Below are 13,263 nucleotides of genomic sequence, written 5' to 3'. Positions count from 1 at the left end.
CAGTTACATGTACATTGATTTAAAACTATAATCTAAGAAAATACAAAGTAACTCTTATGACTAAGAATTACAACAAAATTTCTTGGTAAGACCTTTGCGATATCAATCTTTGCTCGAATTTTTTTCCAAAGACTTCGGTAAAGAGACTGCAAATAGATTGGAACAACGATGTTGGCTACCGGAGTGGCTACGTGTGCGCGGCCGCATGCAGTTGGTCGCCAGTTCGAATCCCCTCCGCGCCTGCCACTTCTTTTTGCCATCTTTTTCGACCCGCGGTGCAGCTTCATGGGCCGGCCCAGTCGAGCTGCCCCCGTGCGTGGCGCCGAGCGTCAAATTGGGGCTCCCGGGGGAGCCAACCTCGTTCGTCCATGCGTAGCTGCCTGCTGCAGTGCTTTATGCTCTTTTTACACTACACGCGCATGAATGGGAGTGCTTTATGCTCTTTTTACACTACACGCGCATGAATGGGCTGGCCCAATATGAGGTGATGGAGGAAAAAGCTTCAGCAATAGAAGTTGCTTGTATCGCTTAAGGCGATAAATAGTCGCCGCGGGAGGAGATAGCCTGTCGGTCCATGTGTGGCTGCCTGCTGTAGTGCTTTAGTGGGCTAGACCCTGGGCCCAACTTAAAATCCAGTCTTTTTTCAGCAAATTAAAATTTAGCTTTTTTTAGAAACAGTGTAATTTTATTCATACTTGTAACAGTTACATGTACATTGATTTGAAACTATAATTCAAGAAAATACAAAGTAACTCTTATGACTAAGAATTACAACAAAATTTCTTGGTAAGACCTTTGCGATATCAATCTTTGTTTGAATTTTTTTCGAAAGACTTCAGTAAAGAGACAGCAAATAGATTGGAACAACGATTATGTCACTCTTTCACCCACGCTGTCGGTGTATAAAACATGGGCATTTTATACCCTGGCCTATGCACGGACAAGAGGCAGTGCCCCCCTCCCCCCGCCAAATAAAGTTATAAATAAGACTCTCAAGCCAAGGGAGCCACTCCTTGAGAGATCAAGGAGTGCATCAAGAAGACCAAGATTCAAGGAACAAGACAAGCATCAAGGGCAACTCTAGAAGCAGCCCTTGCCGGCAAGGCCGAGCTGGCAAGACGAAGGCCCAACAAGCTCCTTGGCCGGCAACCTCCCGCCAGCTGCCAGCGCTACACCTCATCGAGCAGCAAGTCGCTAATCAGTGAGGTGTCGAGCCCGCAGGCAGTTAGGTGAGGCTTGTCGGACACGTGTCAGCTCGCCGGAAGGATTTTTACCTTTATTGACACCCGTCCAAATGGCGTGTCAAGCTAATAGGAGTTAGCTGAGCAAGCGGTGCAGCAACCTTGCTGAGGCTCCTCCTCCTCACGACACCTAACGGTGCATTTAATGCTTTTTGTGCTAACTACCAGAGTTTGGTATGATAGCATTGTTGCTATCTAATCATCATGTAATTATCTTTTTGCCACTGTGGTTACCCCTTTAGCTATAAAAGGAGGGACATGGCAGCGTTTACGAGAATCGATCCTCTGCACAACTACATGCGTAGCTGCCACCCTCTCGCATCCTTGTTGGGGTAGCCCTCCTTGTACTTGTGTTCCAACACATATACCCAATATAGCAAGCAGGAGTAGGACTTTACACCTCTCGGTGGCCCGAACCTGGGTAAAGATCCCTGCGTCTTCTGTTGATTTTGCTCTTTGCGTCTTGTGCATCCCCCCAGCCGAACCACAAGGGGACTTGATGACCCCATAGATGGCCGTCCACACCGACACACACGAACATTACTGATAATAGTTTTTGAAAGCGCCTTGAGTCGCCCATCCAAAAAGATGGGAAGTCTTAATCTATGAATGTACTTGGGCCGAAGATGATCCCCTAGAAGTCCACGCCGTCGAATCAGTATATCTTCATCATGGTGTCATTGAAAGATTTCACCTCCATAAAGAATAGAGCCAACAAAAAAAAGCTTGACACACGAACATAAACTCATCATATCTTAATAATCGGATCTGCGAGGACAAAAGACTCTCTAACCTCATGGCACCGTCAAAGAAACGAGAGTAATTTTATTCTTTAAACGTTGACCACACGAGGAAGGATCGAGTCCGGAATGATGATATACGAGATAGAGTGGGTAGTACCAATTGAAGAGAAGCTTATCCAACATCGTCTGAGATGGTTTGGGCATATTAAACGCAGGCCCCAGAAGCTCTAGTGCATAGCGGACGGCTAAAGCGTGCGGAGAATGTCAAGAGAGGACGGGGTAGACCGAATTTGACATGGGAGGAGTCCGTTAAGAGAGACCTGAAGGATTGGAGTATCACCAAAGAACTAGCTATGGACAGGGGTGCGTGGAAGCTTTCTATCCATGTGCCAGGGCCATGAGTTGGTCGTGAGATCTTATAGGTTTCACCTCTAGCCTACCCCAACTTGTTTGGGACTAAAGGCTTTGTTGTTGTTGTTGTTGTTGTTGTTGTTGTTGTAAACGTTGACGAAGAACATAGAACTCTTGAAGATGCAAGGTCCTCCCACCTCTCAGCGTCATGATGGCAGCCAGAGGTGAGGGGGCCAAAAGTTCCATGGTGATGGCGACGGCGGCGGCTACAGCAGAAAACCCTCACGCGTAATTAAAATCCAGTAGTTGGGCGTATAAAAAATTTCCCACGCCCTTGGCCTGGGCCCTGGGTCCTGGGGCGTGGCTCCACCCGATGGTTGCATGATTCTAAGACTAAGATCATTCTTAGTCATTGTTTTTCTTTTGCGTGAAAAAGACCTTTAGTCATTGTTAACACTTGAAAGAACCACTTGCACAAACATCCGAGGACAATAAACCAAGGAAGGATAGAAACATCTCGCCCACCCATACTCTTGACATGAGCTGCTGCATTAGAAATTCAGGATGCACCTTTCATAGGGCTCTGCAAGATTCCTATTTTGTCCTCTACAGCATTTATTTTCTTAGTTTCTACCTTGAGAACATAATATATGACGGATTGAAAACGTGCTTCTCTGTTAATTTTGCAAAGTGCTATTTAAAGACTGAGATATCTGTACTATATCTAGTTAGTCAATCTTCAATCTTTTGACTGGCGTGTGAAAATGTGGCCAGCACTAAATAGGTTTGCCAGTTTTTTGTTGATCTGTGTTTGCTATGATCTTATGTTTGTGTTCAGCCTTATCTTGATGCAATGAGTTTTGAAGCAGCATGCTTCAACCGAGGGCCGGGTCATGGAGGGCATCAAACAGGACTTACTGCTGCAGAATGCTAGGCTTTCCTGGAACATTTTCTTGGTCGATGAGGAGCCGGGTGAAGCGTCCATTATTCCTGAGGACATTTAGTCGCTTTCCATGACAAATGAAGGATGTCCAAGTTCAGCCAAGCTAGAGAACTGGTGTCGTCCCATCTCAATACCTCTCTCCAAGTAGTACACAATGCTGATGCTCGAAAATACTCATCCGAATCTTTGCGATGCATGTTCAGCCACTTACCAACAAACATGCCCATGGAAAACGATGGTTGGCAAGCAATCAAGCAAGTGCTCAGGGACTAAGCTAAGGCCGGATGACAGCTGGGTCATGTTTCATCAACCATAAATAACCAATGGGAAACACTAATCTAGTGAAGGATTTGCTTGTTTTTAATGGGCTCACTTGAACACAATGCACAGCGGCCATCTCCGCCACTGAGGTGCCAGCAAAGATGGTTGTTGAGGCTGCTGCTGGTGGCATCCTAGCTCGGTCAAAGGATCTTAACACCTGCATCATCAAGGTGTGTGCACGATGGGGAATAGTCAATCCTCGTCTAACCCACCTGCATAATGCGGCTTTCTGAACTCGAAATTGCTTTGTTTACGTGACCCCAAGACAAGAGACTTCCACATCTTATATCATCCACTTGTGGTCACAACAAGGGCGAGCATGCGAGAGACCATCCTGAGTGGAGCTCAACGGCACAGTGTCATGCCTTACGTGTTGTTGTCTTTCTTATTCCATCTCGCCGAAGTCACAATGCACCTTCCCTGCAAAGAGAAAGGTACCATGTACAAGTACTTCATTTTCGGTTTGTTTTGGTGGGTGAGAACAAAGCCATGCATGGAATTTGAATATACATCATTTGATATGACTACAACACCCAGTGGTAACCATAATAAATTTCCAGTGGTAACCATATTAAATTTTGATACTTGCACAGCCTGTGCAGCACCTAGTTAATTGAGCAAAGGAACAAATCAAATGTACCTTCCAAAGACGGAGGAACCGAGGAAGCATGGATGCATGTTCACGGACACCAGTTGTGAACTTCTCTTCTTTTCCCATGGTTGTCGTCCAATGGAGGCCGAAGAATATAGAACGTGGAAGCCACTCGGGTCCCGTACAGTGCGCAGGTGTCCGTCCAGCCAGGCTATTCCACGATGTAGCTTCCGTCTTTCAAATATACATTGCACACCTTTGTTGTCGTTGAGAACTGAAATATGCACAGGAATTCAAACTGGAGATGTCTTGAACCTTGGTGTTGAGGTGTCCGTCCATATTCCTGGGGAGCTAACATTGTTATGAGAAATATGACTCATATCCTAGTTCCCGTACAGTTGTTCAAGATACATGACTAGCATCTCTTCCAGTTTTATCCAGTAAACTGCCTACCAAACCACAAGAAAGTTACAGTGCAATTTGTCGAATGGGTGTATTTTATTTGGATTCAGCATTTGTGGCTGCACCAACGCTCTCCTTCGTGGTGTGTCGCTGTCTTCCCTATCTTGAAGGAATTTTCGCCACGCCCCATCGTATGCATTGACGGCTGACATATCAAGTAGTTCTACCTCGATACTAATGGTGAAGCGGGGACACACGATAATATCACTATGAGCCCCCATTCGACCTCCCCATCTGTTAACAACGATGAGTTTGCGCATCTGGTGGCAACCAGCCTCGGCTCCAGCTACCAGCAGTTCTCTACCTTAATACATACACGAATAAATACAGCACGAAGTGGTCTCCTTGAGAAGATGAAAGATGTCCGTCGGATGCTAATCCAACAGCGCTATCTATAATGATAAATTTGACTGCAATACTGTCTTTCTTTTGCTTTGCTCCTTTATATTACGATACGATTACGTTATGCCATGTTGTCATGCTGACGAGCAAGCTTGCCAAGTGAGCTATATATTGGGGAGAGATTCATGTTTTGTCTTAATTCCATCAAGAAATTGAACCCTGACTCCCTGAGGCACCATTTTGCTATGCAAATGGGGGCCCAACCAACACGCCACAGTAGCCTAGATGAGATCGAAGACCTGTCACAACTTCAGCCTAATGCAAATGGAAATAGCCAAGGCGAGGATCCTCAGCCTCCCGAGACGGAGAGCTATGAGCTCATGCGGGACCTCAGCAAGTACATCCTGCTGCTGGCAACGCTGGTGGCCACGGTGACATACGCCGCGGGGTTCAACCCGCCGGGGGGCGTCTGGCAGGAGACCGTCGCCGCCTCGGACCAACTCGCCGGCGACTCCATTATCCGGACCACCAGCTACGGCCGGTACCTGGTCTTCTTCTACTGCAACGCCACCGCGTTTGCCTCGTCGCTCGTGATCATCGTCCTCGTCCTCTTCCTCACGCTCCTAAAGAAGCAGCTGCTCCAACTCAAGCCGCTGCAGGCAGTCATGGTGGTGGACCTGCTGAGCGTCATGGGGGCCTACGCCGCCGGGACCTGCCGGGACAAGACCACCACCATCTACTCCTCGGTGCTGGTGGTTGTCGTCATTGCCTACCTCACTTACCAGATGGTGATGGCCTGGCGGTTGCCAGATAATGAGAACAGGAACAACGACGCACGGGCAGCAGTGGACAAGAAACGGCTCCGAAAGGTCCTGATGCTGCTCGCGACGTTCGCGGTGAGCGTGACGTACGTCGCCGGGATGAGCACGCCGGGCGGCTTCTGGGACAACACCGAGAACGGTCACCGGCCAGGCGACGCCATCCTCAAGGACAGCCACGACAAGCGCCTGACGGTGTTCTTGTGCTTCAACACCATGGCATTCGTCGCATCGCTGCTCATCATCGTGGTGCTTCTGGACAGGAAGCCCCGGGAGAATGAGGCCTACGGGTGCATCGCCGTTGCGCTGATCAGCCTCGTCGGGGCATACACCGCCGGCAGCTGCAGGGAGACCGACACCACCATCTATGTCTCCAGCCTGGTTGGTGCCGTCCTGATATTCATGGCATTGCTCCAGGGTGTTGTTTATTTGAAAGGAGATGTGGCTGCTGCTGCTGGAGGTGCCGAACAAGACAGAAGAACATCCTGCTTCAGGACCACGCTGACAAATGTCCAGGCTAAGATTGCAGGATGGTTGCAAAGTCCGGCGGAGACTGGTCAGGGCAGGTACGTACGACCATAGCACATTAATTATACCCTCTTCAGTTGTTATCTTTCCTCTGCAAATCACTGCCTTCTATTATTTCTGCTTGAAGTTGATCTCTGTTTATCTCTCTGCAATTACCTTAGGGACGCAGCGCAGCAGGCTCGCTCCCTTGTTCTATTGCTAGCCACTCTTGCTGCAACCATCACCTACCAAGCCGGCCTGGACCCTCCCGGCGGCGTCTGGCCGGATAACAAGAACGGCCACATGGCCGGTGACCCGATCCTCCTCACTGTGAATGCTGGGCGGTACAAGGCCTTCTACTACTGCAACTCCGTCGCCTTTGTAGCCTCCTTGGTGGCCATCATCCTGGTCCAAAGCAAGGTTATGCTCGAGACCCACGTGCTCGAGGCAGCCATGGTACTGGACTTGTTTGGCCTCATCGGAGCATATGCCGCAGGAAGTTCTCGGGACTTGAGCACCTCCATTTACGCCATGGCCTTGGCGGGCGCTGTCCTAGTCTATGTAGTGATCCATGTTGTCTTCTTCACACTGAACCACGGCGACCCCACCCCAGAGGAAATTAAGTCTGTGGACAAGAGGCGCAAGCGGTTGCTCCTTTTTGCAGTATTGGCAGCGACCATCACTTACCAGGCTGGGCTGACACCTCCGGGCGGCGTCCGGCTCCAGGATGATGGGTCTAGCGGGCACCAGGCAGGGGACCCGGTCCTCTTCTACAACTTTCCCCGCCGCTACACAGCCTTTTTCTACTGCAATTCGGTGAGCTTCATGCTGTCCATTGCCCTCATCATATTGCTCGTGAACCCCCATTTATACAGGCCAGCCATACGAAGCTATGCACTTGCTGTTTGCACGGGGGCAGGCATGTTTGGTCTGATGGGGGCATATGCTGCCGGAAGCACCCAGCATCTGAAAACATCCATCTACATCTTTGTCTTGGGGGCTGTGGTCCTCTTCGTCATAGCTGTACTGCTACTAGTGTTCTTGGATAACAGAAATGCAAACGTGACCAGTCAACCGAGGCCAGAGAATGATGATGACGAAGAACGAAAGACAAAACAAGCCAAGCGCAAATACCTGATGCTGCTAGGAATCCTTGTGGCGAGTGTCACCTACCAGGCCGGCCTAGATCCGCCTGGCGGAGCTTGGCAGCACAGTGGGAGTGGGTACGATGCAGGCAACCCGATCATGCATGACAACCAGAGGCACCGTTACCTCGCCTTCTTCTACAGCAACTCCACGTCCTTCGTCGCATCCATTGTTGTTATCATCATTTTGCTACTGGAGTGGAAGGACGGGAAGAGATGGTCGCTCAAGGTCATGAACACGACCATTGTGCTGGATTTGCTCGCTCTCCTAGTGGCCTACGCAGCAGGCTCCAGCAGGGGGTGGAAGACGTCTGTGTATGTCGTCGCACTAGTTATCGCCGTGCTGGCATATGTTGCAGTCCATATAGTGCTGGCAATCTCATGTTGTCATAGCCCGCGGGAAGAGAACAGTGTGGATCCTGCACGGGTAGCTCCAGCGGCACCCATTGTTTGATTATTAGTGTGCTCTGCAGCTCTGTTCATACAAGACAGTAGCAGTAAAGCCTACAATTCTTATACACCTATCAAAATGTCAAGACAGGTGATCTTTTGGTATATCTATTTGCCTTGTATCCTGATTTAATTTATTGTTTTATGTAATACAAATAGAAAGGGGGAAACCCGCATTTTTTGTGGTGTGTGGCTTCTCTTTTATTTATAGTTTATTTCTATTCTTAGTTTCTGGCGGTGGCTTGTCCAGTCTCTGCTATTGCCTATTCCTCCCCCTTTCTAGAATTGCAGTGTACTTGATGTTTGATGTAACTGGACATTTTAAATCCCTCAAACTAGCTACTCTCTCCGACCCATATTAATTATCGGTGGTTTACATACTAAACCAGCGACAATTAATATGGATCGGAGGGAGTAGTATTGTCACGGCCCCGGCTGATTGCCGCGCAGGTTATAGTCGTGGTTGGTAGGAGGACGAGGGCGAGGCCCTCGCTTGCCTATGGTTGGAGAAGGGGGTGAGGAGGGGCGCCGTGGCGCAGGAGCAAGGAGGAGAGGTTGTAGGATATTCTCTGCTTCCGTTTATTGATCCAAGGGCTGGCTATATATAGCCAATTACAAGACCAGACTAAGACTCCTATTACAATTGGGTGTTGGCAGGGTAACCTTCTTCGGGACTAAACCTTTCCAACTAATACCCAGACTACTAATCTAAAAAGACTATAATTAAACTAGGACATATATTTAGGCAGGTGCAGGGCCGGCCCGCGCAGGTCCCTTGCGCCTATAGGGCTGGCCCCACATGACATCTCCCCCTCCATTCTGAAACAGCTCGTCCTCGAGCTGGAAGCTTGGATAACGTTCGCGGAAGGTTGTAACATCCTCCCATGAAGCAGCAGACGCCGGCTGGCCCTCCCAGTGAATGAGCACCTGCTGGATACCGCGGGCAATACGAGCACGCAATGCTTGGACAGGGGTTGGATGTACTCGACCCTGAAACAGAGGTGGAAGCATCGGCGGAACTTCCGGCGGTGGACCATGGTACTTCTTCAGGACCCCGACATGGAAAACATTGTGAATGCGGGCGCGTGGGGGCAGCTCCAAACGGTAATCAACTGTATCGATTTTAGCGAGGACTTTGAAAGGCCCATAATATTTGGGAGCCAATTTCCCTTTGGCGCCTACTCCAAGGAATGCCGCCGGCCGGTGCTGAAGACGGAGCCAAACCCACTCTCCAATATCAAAAGAAAGGGTCCGATGCTTATCATCATAGTAATGCTTGTACTGTTGTGCTGCCTGAAGGAGACGCTCACGGATGTCGTGTAAGAACTGATCGCGGTCGACGATCTGCTGTTCCACCGCCTGATTGCGAATCTAGCCCGGCGTATAGTCCCGGAATGAGGGGGGATCCCGTCCATAAACCACCCTAAAAGGCGTGTCCTTCAACGCTGAGTGGTACGAAGTGTTTTAGCAGTACTCCGCCCAAGGCAACCATTGGAGCCACTGCCATGGGCGATCCCCAGTTATGCAACGAAGGTACATGGTGATGACGCGATTGACGGCCTCAGATTGCCCATCAGACTGCGGATGGAAGGCCGAACTCATGTGCAAGCGTGTCCCCGCGGCGGCAAACAGAGCCTTCCAAAAGCCCGAAGTGAAAACCACATCCCTGCCTGAAACGATGGATGTGGGAAACCCATGAAGTCGGACAATGTTGGAGAAGAAGGCTTTAGCAACAGACTCCGCAGTGTACGGATGCGCCAAGGGGATGAAATGTGCATACTTGGAGAAACGGTCCACAACAGTCAGTATCACACTTTTGCCGCCCACCTTCGGAAGTGCCTCAATGAAATCCATGGAGATGTCTTCCGAGACACAGGAGGGCACTGTCAAGGGCTGCAATAAGCTGGCTGGATGAAGCTGCTCCGTCTTGTTGCGTTGACAAACCTGACAAGCACGAATATACTGCTGAAGTGCGGCCCTTGCTTGCGGCAGATGGAAATCCCGGCGAAGACGATGAAGTGACTTCTGGATACCTTCATGGCCCGCATCATGGGCTGCAGCCAGGACCTCCCCGAGCAGCGGCGACGCGGGTGGCACATAAGCCCGCTGTTGGAAGGTAACAACACCATCAACGAGAGCCCAAGGCTGTCCTAACTCACCAGATTCTAGTTGTTCCCGAAAAGTGACAAGCGCCGGGTCCGTGTGTGCAGCCTGACGGAGAGCTTCAAACAGATCAAAAGAAGGCCCGGATATGGCGAGTGCCTAGCCGACAGGAGCATCACGGCAAGAAAGAGCATCGGTGACGATGTTTTGGCAACCCGGTTTATATTCCACCGTGAAGTCGAACCCCAACAGTTTGTCCACCCAATGATGCTATGGAATGGTAGCGAGGCGTTGGTCCAGCAAAAACTTCAGGCTGTAGTGGTCAGTTTTGACGACGAACGCACGTCCCCAAAGATAGGGCCGCCAGTGGCGCACGACATGCACCAGACCAATGAGCTCCCGCTCATAAGCGGCGAGAGAAGCATGACGCGGAGCAATGGTTTTGCTGAAATAGGCAATGGGGCCGCCACCTTGATGCAGGACTGCCCCGAAACCAGATCCAGATGCATCACACCCCACAATGAATGAAATAGCAAAATCCGGCAGCTGAAGCACAGGGGCTGTGGTAAGAGCTTTCTTGAGGGCTTCAAAGGCAATAGTCGCTGCAGGCGTCCAAAGAAATCCGTCTTTCGTGAGGAGTGCCGTGAGGGGAGTTGCAATGGTGCCAAAATCCCGGATGAACTTGCGGTAGTATCCTGCCAGTCCTAAGAAACCACACACAGCGCGGACGGTGCGCAGAACCGGCCAGTCTACCACGGCAAGAACCTTGTCGCTGTCCATGGCAACTCCTGCAGTGGAGATGACGTGTCCCAGATAAGCCATGGTTTCCTCCCCAAAGGAACACTTGGAGCGCTTGAGAAACAGTTGATGTGTGCGCATAGCCTCCAAAACGAGCTTGACATGACGTAGGTGATCCGACCAGGACGAGCTGTAGATCAAGATATCATCGAAGAACACAAGCACAAACCAACGAAGGTAGGGACGAAGGACATCGTTCATGGGTGCTTGGAACGTCGTTGGGGCATTTGTCAAACCAAAGGCCATCACTACAAACTCAAAGAGGCCCTCATGTGTGCGGAATGTCGTCTTGTGGATATCCTCAAGGGCCATCCGAACCTGGTGGTAACCCAGTTTGGTGAAAAAGCAGGCGCCCTTGAGTTCATCCAGAAGTTCATCGACAACGGGAATTGGAAACTTGTCCTTGATGGTGACAAGGTTGAGACCACGGTAGTCGATACAGAAACGCAAGTCCCGTCGGCCTTTCTGACGAGTAGAACGGGGGATGAAAATGCAGAAGAACTAGGACGGATCAGACTGCGAGCCAGCATCTCTGAACATTGGCGCTCTAGTTCATCTTTTTGAATCGTTGGGCAGCGGTAGGGACGGATAGCAACCGGCAGTGTCCCAGGAATAAGATGAATATGATGTCATGTGCGCGCTGCGGCGGCAAGCCCTATGGGTCGGCGAAAACATCGGTGAAAGTGGCCAGCGGGCTGTCCAGAAGTTCCTTGCCTTCGCACGCGTGTAGGTGGGCAGGACGCCCGAGGGAGCCGAGGCGCGACCACTCCACATGGTGATCCGAGTGCCAAAACGACATCCACTGCGTAGTGAAATCCCAAAGAATTGGCCCAAGAGTTTTGAGGAATCGTGTACCGAGGACGATGTCGAACCCGCCCAATGAAATGGCATGCAGATCAACAACGAAACGCTCCTTGTCAATGGTGATCGCAGCCTGCTGAAGGAGTCCCCGACAGGTCACCTTATCGCCATTAGCGACCGTGACTCCCAAACGACGATTGGAGGAGAAAGGCAGCCCAACGATGGTGGCCAGCTCTTCGCGGATGAAGTTATGAGTGCTGCCTGAATCAAGCAAGGCGACCAAGTCACGGTCCCCGATGCGAAGAGTGACCTGCATTGTGTCGCTGGTGGGAATTCCGGTAACAGCCAAGAGTGAGATTTGTGCTTCCTGGAAATCCTCAAACTGCTCCTCTTCGGCGTCGGCGGATTGAATGTAGAACAGTTGTTTGCAGCGATGGCCCCGCGCGAACTTCTCGTCACAATTGAAGCAGAGACCCTTAGCGCGCCGTTCATCCATCTCGGCGGGCGTGAGTCTTTTAGAGACGAGCGCGGGCGTGGGGTTGGAGGAGTCCGGCAAGGCCGGAATAGGTGCAGCCATGGGGCGGAGTGGACGGCTGGGCCGACCCGGAGTGGTCGCGGTGCTGGTGACAGTATTGAGGTGCTCAAAGGAGATTGCTAAGTCCATAGCTGTGTCCAAAGTCGCCGGTTTCAGCATCTCGACCTGAGTTTTCATAGGCTCGCCCAAGTTGTTGGTGAAGATATCCCGCTCATCGTCGTCAGCAATGGGGCACACCCGAGAGAGATTCTCTAGAAAGCGCTTGGAGTATTCTGCCATGGTGCCGGAGCGGCGGGTGGAGATCAGCTCGCCAAAGGGGTTCTGCCAGTTCTCATGCTCTTGATGCCTCCTCTTCTGCGTCCTTCCAACAGTGGCATCATTGACTTGGTCATATCTATGGCTCCCGCTTGTCATCGTTAGTGCGTCAGGGCCTCTTAGGGTCTGTCTCTGGAGATGTTTCTTTACATTGTGATGGTTGTAGACTTGGCAAACAGATCCAGTTACCTTATCCTACCATTGAGTCGGTATCTCAGCGTCCTTTTGACTTAGTTCACTTTGATGTTTGGGGTCATGCTCCCTTTGATTCAAAGGTGGTCATCGCTACTATGTTCTGTTTATTGATGACTTCTCTTGTTACACTTGGCTCTACTTTATGAAATCTCGTAGCGAGGTTCCCTCTATATACAAGCGATTTGCTGGCATGGTTCACACCCAGTTTTCCACGCCCATTCGTACTTTTCATGCTAACTCTGCCGGAGAGTATATCTCTAAGATGTTGTGTGGTTTTCTTGGGGAACAGGGTACTCTTGCCCAGTTCTCATGTCCTGGTGCCCATGGTCAGAATGACGTTGCGGAACGTAAGCATTGTCATCTGCTTGAGACGGCTCGTGCGCTGATGATCGCCGCCTCTCTTCCACCACACTTTTGGGTTGAGGCCGTCCGCATCCACCTATTTCATCAACATTCAGCCATGGGCTGCCTTGGAGGGTGGTATTCCTATGGAGTGTCTCACTGGTCGTTCTCCTGACTACTAAGCTCTTCGTAGTTTGAATGTGTATGCTATGTTCTTCTTGCCACGCGAGAACGCACCAAATTGACTCCAGTCGGTTGA

General features: G+C 50.5%; 2 protein-coding genes across 2 annotated transcripts; one reads left to right on the top strand and one right to left on the bottom strand.

Annotated features, from left to right (window-relative positions):
- Positions 1–5,165: 5,165 nt before the first annotated feature.
- On the top strand, positions 5,166–8,104 carry LOC109785178 (uncharacterized). Its single transcript, XM_040397329.3, has 2 exons — positions 5,166–6,379; positions 6,503–8,104. Exons 1-2 carry the CDS (start codon positions 5,181–5,183, stop codon positions 7,917–7,919), a joined length of 2,616 nt encoding a protein of 871 aa, XP_040253263.2. The 5' UTR covers positions 5,166–5,180; the 3' UTR covers positions 7,920–8,104.
- A 552-nt stretch (positions 8,105–8,656) lies between these two features.
- LOC141027016 (uncharacterized) lies at positions 8,657–10,840 on the bottom strand. Its single transcript, XM_073503928.1, has 4 exons — positions 10,403–10,840; positions 9,696–10,021; positions 9,495–9,585; positions 8,657–9,274 (listed from the first exon to the last, which is right to left on the bottom strand). The coding sequence occupies exons 1-4, from the start codon at positions 10,838–10,840 to the stop codon at positions 8,657–8,659; spliced, it is 1,473 nt and encodes a 490-aa protein (XP_073360029.1).
- Positions 10,841–13,263: the final 2,423 nt, after the last annotated feature.

Source organism: Aegilops tauschii, chromosome 7 (genome assembly GCF_002575655.3).
Source record: "Aegilops tauschii subsp. strangulata cultivar AL8/78 chromosome 7, Aet v6.0, whole genome shotgun sequence".
NCBI lineage: Eukaryota > Viridiplantae > Streptophyta > Magnoliopsida > Poales > Poaceae > Aegilops > Aegilops tauschii.
The sequence above is the reverse complement of the archived record's forward strand: the minus strand, read 5'-3'. Positions and strand labels throughout refer to the sequence as shown.

Excerpts from the sequence above, each read along its gene's own strand:
- LOC109785178 (XM_040397329.3), top strand. The coding sequence starts at position 5,181 with ATGTTTTGTCTTAATTCCATCAAGAAATTGAACCCTGACTCCCTGAGG. Across the intron at positions 6,380-6,502 it reads GCGGAGACTGGTCAGGGCAG|GGACGCAGCGCAGCAGGCTC; the intron begins GTACGTACGACC and ends CAATTACCTTAG.
- LOC141027016 (XM_073503928.1), bottom strand. The coding sequence starts at position 10,840 with ATGGCTTATCTGGGACACGTCATCTCCACTGCAGGAGTTGCCATGGAC. Across the intron at positions 10,022-10,402 it reads AGCGGGAGCTCATTGGTCTG|CGGGCTTATGTGCCACCCGC; the intron begins GTGCATGTCGTG and ends ACCTTCCAACAG. Across the intron at positions 9,586-9,695 it reads GTTGTGGACCGTTTCTCCAA|GCAGGGATGTGGTTTTCACT; the intron begins GTATGCACATTT and ends CCATCGTTTCAG.